This window comes from Rana temporaria, chromosome 3 (genome assembly GCF_905171775.1).
Source record: "Rana temporaria chromosome 3, aRanTem1.1, whole genome shotgun sequence".
NCBI classification, from domain to species: domain Eukaryota; kingdom Metazoa; phylum Chordata; class Amphibia; order Anura; family Ranidae; genus Rana; species Rana temporaria.
This window is the reverse complement of record NC_053491.1, coordinates 466,170,545-466,179,181: the sequence shown is the minus strand read 5'-3', so window position 1 is coordinate 466,179,181 and position 8,637 is coordinate 466,170,545. Positions and strand designations below refer to the sequence as shown.

The following is an 8,637-nucleotide window of genomic DNA, read 5'->3' as shown; positions in this document are numbered from 1 at the left end:
AAAATACCACCAAAAGAAAGCTCTATTTATGGGGAAAAAAATGACATCATTTTTTTTTTTTTTATGTACAGCGTTGCACGACCGCACAATTGTCAGTAAAGTAACGCAGTGCCGTATCGCAAAAAATAGCCTGGTAAGCAAGGGAGGGGGCAGAATCTTCTTCTACAGCCATGTAAACGGTCAGTAATGAAACATTTAGTTATACATAAACTCTTTAATTGTACTATTTAGCCCTGTAATATTGCAGGCTTTGGCTCGCAATTATATTCAGTAGTGAGATTATCGTCTAATGTTACTATGTCTTTTAAAGATTAACTCGTCTGTCTTGCTCTCCAGCTAAATCAGTCATGTCAGAAAATCCTTCAGGCATCTGTGACGGCTCACACCGAGGTGTAGATATTTCTTCTTACTTCCTGTAGAAACTCTGGGACAGGAAGTGAAGGGAAATCTCCCCAACACACAATCAGCAAAAACAGTGGTTGTAATGCTTTTCTACTTTTTTTTTAATCCAAAAATAAAAAAAGTTTTGGCTATGCAGTAAAACAACACAACTGAGGTACAAAGGAGGGGAGGGCCCTGCAGAGGGCGGGGCTAATCATCTCTCAAGTAAGCTGTCCTGGAAGACGACGGGAGAAAATTACAAATAAGTGTTGTTGTTCCGCAATCTACATTGATGATATCTGACCTCTAGCCTTTACCTTCCCTTAAAATTGTTCCAAATAGTTAATACAAATATGCACTCACAGAATATGGTGCTGCCCCCCCCCCCCAACCCCCCAGCATCTGGAAGACTTGTTCCTAGAAGCGACGCTGCTCTGGTCTGATCAGGCGCCAGTGTGCGTTTCAACTGGCGGAGACTGCATAACCAGGAGTCCCCGCACCTAAGTGTTTCGTCACTTCCTGGACATCATCTGGAGGTATGGCTTTGGCCGTGTGGTACGCAATCGGCCACCGGGTAGCCATTGGATAATATTATTATACACTATTTATATAGCGCCAACAGTTTACGCAGTGCCTTACAATGTATAGGGGGGACAACAATATTGCAGTACAATTCAATACAGAAGGTACAGGAGGGCCCGGCTCGTAGAGCTTACATTCTAAAGGGAGGGGGTGGTGGTACAAAAGGTAATAGCTGCAGAGAATGATTTGATGGGGGTGGTTCGGGAACAGTTGTTAGGTGGGTGTGGGATAGGCTTCCCTTAATAAATGAGTTTTCAGGGATCTCCTAAAGGTGGACAGGGTAGGGGCCGATAATATAATCCTATAGTGTTATGACCGATTTTGCTGTAAACTCTATAATGAATGTCAATCGGCAATTGCTGCAAATTAAAATTGGGGATAATTGGGTGGAGCATAGCTTATGAGTGCATATTTGTATTTAATTTAATTTGTATTTAATATTTGGAGCAATTGAAAAAAAAATACTGCACTATGGTATCAAATCTGGTTTCTTCTCGTTGATGAACACTATTAGACACAGAGGGCCAGATTCACAGAGACTTACGATGGCGTATCTCCAGATACGCCGTCGTAAGTCCGATTGTGCGCTGTTGTATCAATGCGCCTGATTCTTAGAGTCAGTTACGCATAGATTTCCCTAAGATCCGACCGGCGTAAGTATCTTACACCGCCGTATCTTAGGCTGCATATTTACGCTGGCCGCTAGGTGGCGCTTCCGTCGATTTCAGCGAGGAATATGCAAATTAGGTAGATACGCCGATTCACAAAAGTACGTCCGCCCGGCGCATTTTGTTTACGTTAGGCTTTTTCCGGCGTAAAGTTACCCCTGGGTCTATGAGGCGCAGCCAATGTTAAGTGTGGGCGTCGTTCCCTCAACAAAATTTGAATTTTTTACGTCGTTTGCGTAAGTCGTTCGCGAATAGGGCTGGACGTAATTTACGTTCACGTCGAAAGCATGACGATTTGCCAACGTCATTTGGAGCATGCGCACTGGGATATGTCCACGGACGGCGCATGCGCCGTTCGTTAAAAGCTTCGAAAACGTGGGGTCACTACTATTTTACATAGTACACGCCCCCAACCAGCCCATTTTGAATTAGGGGGGCTTACGCCGGCCCAGTTACACTGCGCCGCCGTAAGTTAAAGCGCAAGTTCTTTGTGAATACACAACTTGCTGCTCAAACTTACGGCGGCGTAGTGTATCTGAGCTACGCTACACCCGCCTAAAGATAGGCGATTCTACCTGAATCTGGCCCAGAGTATTTTTGGCTAGTGGAGCGTGCATAATGAATCAGAGCTAAAGAGTGTCATTTGACCTTCCTGGGCATAACCTTAGAGGGTCAACTATTTTTTGGTGAGTACTATGGGAGACTGGTGTACTTCTCCCATAGGAGATTTCTTTGGCTTCAGGTTCTGTACACCAGCCCCAAAAGGTAACAGAAAATGTGTAGTACTGCAGTGTGCCTTGTCATTCTGCAAAATCCTCACATTTTTGTCATCCCATAAGCGATTACGTACCATGCACTGTCTATATCTTACCTTCCATCTGCGGTCATTCTAATAAGAGCCACTTCTGCTGGTGTCCCTACAAAGGCTCCGGTAGCCCCTGCCGTCATCCCAATAGCAGCTTTCATTAAGAAGTTAGGTGGTGTGCCATCAGCCTTCGTCAGCTTCTCGAACAAGATGGTGTAAATACCAAGACGTGTAGTGGTATAGGTGGCCTGGCGCAGAAGACCAGCTGATAACCTGTGAAATACAGAACACAGATTAAAGAAGAGGGTACACATTCCTTGATCAAAAATAACTCAAGAAAGGGGGCTGTGAGTCTGTCCTCCTCCTGCAGGGTGATACAGACAGAAGGGGGCTATGAGTCTGTCCTCCTGCAGGGTGATACAGACAGAAGGGAGCTAGGAGTCTGTCCTCCTCCTGCAGGGTGATACAGACCGAAGGGGGCTACGAGTCTGTCCTCCTCCTGCAGGGTGATACAGACAGAAGGGAGCTATGAGTCTGCCCTCCTCCTGCAGGGTGATACAGACAGAAGGGAGCTAGGAGTCTGTCCTCCTCCTGCAGGGTGATACAGACCGAAGGGGGCTACGAGTCTGTCCTCCTCCTGCAGGGTGATACAGACAGAAGGGAGCTAGGAGTCTGTTCTCCTCCTGCAGGGTGATACAGACAGAAGGGAGCTATGAGTCTGTCCTCCTCCTGCAGGGTGATACAGACAGAAGGGAGCTAGGAGTCTGTCCTCCTCCTGCAGGGGGATACAGACAGAAGGGGGCTAGGAGTCTGTCCTCCTCCTGCAGGGTGATACAGACCGAAGGGGGCTACGAGTCTGTCCTCCTCCTGCAGGGTGATACAGACAGAAGGGAGCTAGGAGTCTGTCCTCCTCCTGCAGGGTGATACAGACGGAAGGGAGCTATGAGTCTGTCCTCCTCCTGCAGGGTGATACAGACAGAAGGGGGCTATGAGTCTGTCCTCCTCCTGCAGGGTGATACAGACAGAAGGGAGCTAGGAGTCTATCCTCCTGCAGGGGGATACAGACAGAAGGGGGCTAGGAGTCTATCCTTCTCCTGCAGGGGGATACAGACAGAAGGGGGCTAGGAGTCTGTCCTCCTCCTGCAGGGTGATACAGACCGAAGGGGGCTACGAGTCTGTCCTCCTCCTGCAGGGTGATACAGACAGAAGGGGCTAGGAGTCTGTCCTCCTCCTGCAGGGTGATACAGACAGAAGGGGGCTAAGAGTCTGTCCTCCTCCTGTGGGGTGATACAGACAGAAGGGAGCTATGAGTCTGTCCTCCTCCTGCAGGGTGATACAGACGGAAGGGAGATACGAGTCTGTCCTCCTGCAGGGTGATACGAGTCTGTAGTCCTCCTGCAGGGTGACAGATTAAGAACACTGATAACCAATTCTCACCCTGTATAGATGCCTCCCAAGCCTTCGTTTTTCAGGATACTGCCAACAGCATGGAAACTGGTTTTGTATTCCTTGGTTTTGGCTCCTTCTCCACTCAACTGCATCCGATTTTTCACCAAATCCAGTGGCTGTACGAAAACTGTGGCCCCCATCCTTAAAAGAGAGACAACAGCAACATATAAGCATTAATATTTGCTGACAGTTATAAAACATGCTTTTTAACTTTCTGAAAAAAAATAGAAATGAAAAAAAGAGCCTTAGAATGGAACAAAATGTAATAAATTTTTTTCCTGCAAAATGCAACGAGCACCCAGTCAGTTAGTGCCCAGTACAGCCCCCTGAGATTTAAAGCATCCAGACTTTTTTCTACGACGATTCTCCTGTGACTGTGCAAAGTGTCATTTTGGGTGCATGACCCATACCCTCTAACCTACAACAGGTGCATGACCAACATCCTCTGACCTACAGCGGATATGTGATCCACAACCTGTGACCTACAACAGGTGCATGACCCATGTCCTCTCATCTACAGCCCGAGTAGCATCAATGGTCAGCATCCAGTAGGGTTCCCATTAATCATTAACTGTTTACCATTACCCGTCACTCATGCATTTTGACCTAGCTGTAAAATTTTAGATTAAACTTTGTTGCCTACATTTGGAGAAAAGATAGAGGCTGCCAAGTAAAAAAAAAAAAGTTGTCACTAGAATTGGAGGTGAGAGTAAATCTTCCAACGGGGATGACTTTCCTTAAACTTTGTAGTAGTTGCAATCTTTCCCCACTGCATCTAAAAATAAAAATAAACCCAAAAATGTAATATATTGCAGCGTAACAATCCTTTGATGTGGTTTAAGCATCCCCCCCCCCCCCCAGCACACTTTTGAGTTGATTTACTAAAACTGGAGAGTGCAAAATCTGGGGCAAATGTTCACGATAGCCAATCACACTTCAATTAAGCTTTGAAAAAAAGAAAAAAAAAACCTGGAAGCTGATTGGTTTCTATGTAGAGATTCACCAAAATGTTGCACTCTCCAGTTTTAGCAAACTAACCCCTTTCTATCCTAGTGTGACAATGTTCACCCGCTGTACTGCATCTATGGAAGCGCAGCGTGGTCACTCTGGGACAGGAAGTGTGTCGGTTAAAGGCAGGAAGTCACCATAACTCCAATGAAATTCTCCCATCTAAGTGGAACCTTGCATATGTTTATGTTTTACAGCCTTGTAGGATCCCTACATCAAGAAGACACTCAAGGAAAGGACCCCAAGTCCCAAAAGTCAACAGACATTCCACAAATAAATGTAGGAGAATTTCAAGTGCGCTGCCGCTGATCACTCCTTTTCCTTTTAACTTGATTTTCCATGGTACCATCTGTTGCAGGAACAACAAGCACCCTCCTGCTGCATTGGCTGGTTCTAGTAGGTAGATTCACACACATTGGCCTAAATTTAGGGCGGCCTAGCCTAACTTTTTTAGGCTACACCGCCGTAAATTAGTTAGGCTAGTAGTGATTCACAATCTACTTACCTGCTAATCTACGGCGGTGTAGCCTAAAACGAGCGGGCGTAAGGGTGCCTAATTCAAATGACTTGGAGGGGGGCGTGTTGTATGGAAATGAGGCTTGACCTAACGTTTTTTGACAGTGCGCATGCGCCGGGCGACTACATTTCCCAGTGCGCATTGCGGCTAAGTAGGCTGTACGGGCCTATTGATTTCGACGCATACGTAAACGACGTAACTCCCGATTCGCGGACGACTTACGCAAACGACGTAAAAAATTCGAACCTCGCGGCCGAAACGGCGGCCATACTTTAACATTGTTATTCCACCTCATAGGTGGAATAACTTTAGGCCGCCTAAGGCCTTACGGAAACAACGTTACATCGACTGCGGCGGGCTCGCGGTCGTTCGGGAATCGTCGTAAAAGCTCATTTACATAATCTACGCCGGCCGCAATGGAAGCGCCACCTAGCGGTCAGCCAAAACATTGCAATCTAAGATAGGACGGCGCAAGCCGTCCTATCTTAGATATATTTAAGTGTATCTCTGTTAGAGAATACACTTAAACAAACGCCGGCGTAGATTCAGAGTTGGGTCGGCTTATCTACTGATAAGCCGGCCTAACTCTTTGTGAATCTACCTATAGGAGTGCAGCTCAGATCTGCATTGTTAGGACTACAGAGCACCTCATCTCATGAAAGAGGTTTTCAGAAAGAGCTGAAAATAATTCTAACGAAAAGGAGTCCAGAAAGTACTGTGTTGCTATGTATATTTTAGTGATTTTTTTTGATAGCCGAGATATAAATTAATTGTAAGATTTCAGTTACATGTTTTTTTGGAAGCTAGGCCTCTCCCATTCATATGCAAATTAACCTGTTGAACTGGTTTGCGAAGCTCAGGACAGGAAATGATATACAGGAAGTGGGGAGAACTTGAACAACCATGTCATAAAAGACAAAAAAAAAAAAATGGTGTTTGGAGGACTTAAAAAAAAGCAAAAAAAACGGTCTGGAAAGAGATCCTGGAAGATGACTCCATCACAAAGAAACACTAAACAGTTAGGCCTCGTACACACGATAGGTTAACCAGAGGACAACGGTCTGAAGGACCGTTTTCATCGGTCAAAACCGATCGTGTGTGGGCCCAATAGGTTATTTAACCATAGGTTAAAAAAAAGTCAACTTGCTTTAAAATTAACCTATGGATTCCTAACCGATAGGTCAAAACCGATCGTTCTTAGGCACGACCATCGGTTAAAAATCCACGCATGCTCAGAATCAAGTCGACGCATGCTTGGAAGCATTGAACTTAGTTTTTTTTCAGCACGTCGTTGTGTTTTACGTCACCGTGTTCTGACACGATCGGTTATTTAACCTATGGTGTGTAGGCTTGACGGATCATCAGTCAGCTTCATCGGTTAACCTTCAGACCGTTGTCCTCTGGTTAACCTATCGTGTGTACGAGGCTTTACTTGACTTGAGTCTATGCCTATCACATTTATTGTACGTGATTATTTGCTAGGAAGGAGATATGTTGTAGGCATATTTTGTATGTATATCCTCCAGTCTTGTACCGTTTTCCTATATTTCTAATAATTTGTATGTACAGCATTTCTGCTTAATAAAAGCATATTAATACACTACAGAGGTCCAAGTTGTCTTCCTTATGCCACAAAGAACCTTAAAAAGATGCAAAGCAATGCTTGAGCAGATAAAACAAAAAGCATCCATCGATACATTTAACAGATCAAAGGGGATTCATCATTCGGATTAACTTTTCTTTCTTTTGTAGTTGAAAAAGACACGTGGCCAATTTTCGGCATACGGCTGTATGGTTAGAGTCTTGGACCTGGAGGAATTTTAGGAGGCTTTGCTACATTTGCCAATTAGAGCCCAACAGCCCTTTACTGGACTGTTCACCAAACTGGTCCGCAAATCATTAACAGTTCTCTGTTCTACTGCCAAAAGAACAATGTCTTCATTACGGCACTGTACAATATTCCTCTGAGAGGCTCTTTGTTGAGCGCTCTGGACAACGGCCTGTGAAATCTGGCCGACATCAAGTAAGGACATATTTTACAACATCCATTGTAAGGTCAGTAGCCTCTTTTGTCAGAGCAGAGGAATGCAAGAGGCCGTATAGAGGCCCATCACAACAAATCAAACATTGCTTGGGACAATGGGGCTGTGCTTTGCTTTCAATATAGGGCAATAATGAGCATTTCCAACCGTTGGAAGCACTTTTCACTGTACATGGTGATTTTCCAACATGTCCTTGATCTCAATCTCAAAAGCTGGAGAAAAGAGGACAGTAAGTGCCAGAGCAGATGAACAGAATCTGGGCTGAGAGGTGAGATGTAGCCCATTTATTCGTTTGTGAAGGCGCTCATTTATCCAGGTCATCGTATATCTAGTCATAGTTAAGCCTCATACACGCGATTGGACTTCCGACGGACTTTACTGTGGATTTTGCTCCGAATGGTCGTTGGCCGTGAACTCGGTATGCATACACACGGCAGGACTTTTTCAGCCAACAAACATGAACGTAATAGACATTCCACACGGTTGTTCTGCTCTTTACCGCCACCCTTTGGGCAACTTCTGCTATTGTTGTTGGATGTCCAATAACAGGTTGAGTGTTTTTTGGGCAATCAACATTTGACTTGGCACATCCCATGGTAATTACATCACGGTCTCAATGCTACATGAGAGGATACACATGATGATTGTGACGGAAAAAGCTTGGCACTCTCATTGGGTGCTTAGTTCTGCCAAACAGTGCCTCCTGCGCTTCTAGAGCAAATACCAGCATTTTACTCCAATCATGGTACACAAACAAGGTGTTGAGGTAAAGGAATGACTACTGAACAGAACTACAAGTTGTTATACACTTCAAAAAGGTAGGTCAGCCACCACATGAATAAAACCACTTATTTACCCAAAACATCACACAACGGTTTTGATAACTAGTTAGAGCTGAAACCTTGCACACACTTTCCGATTATCGGATGATAAAATCGATTTTGGATTAATCGTTAGATAACCTGATTTTTAGTACACAGTTTTCGACAGACGATCACGACAGTCCGTCAGACAAAATCCAAAGGGACAAACACGAAAACTTTGCTCGGACGACAGCCCATCGTGCGACAATTGTTTAATCAGTACAGTATGCGTCCGCTAAAAATCGATAGACAAACACCACGCATGATCAGAAACATGAAAATAAATCAGGACACAGGGGTCACACGTATTTCACATTTCAGA

At 44.9% G+C, this 8,637-nt stretch overlaps 1 protein-coding gene across 1 annotated transcript in view; it reads right to left on the bottom strand.

Annotated features, from left to right (window-relative positions):
- The window catches only part of SLC25A11 (solute carrier family 25 member 11), a 34,187-nt gene that overhangs the window by 16,267 nt on the left and 9,283 nt on the right, over positions 1-8,637 (bottom strand). Inside the window, exons 2-3 of the mRNA XM_040346841.1 lie at positions 3,874-4,026; positions 2,503-2,709 (exon numbers count right to left, since the gene is read on the bottom strand). Coding sequence (XP_040202775.1) covers positions 2,503-2,709; positions 3,874-4,026 — 360 coding nt within the window. The remainder of the gene's footprint in view (positions 1-2,502; positions 2,710-3,873; positions 4,027-8,637) is intronic.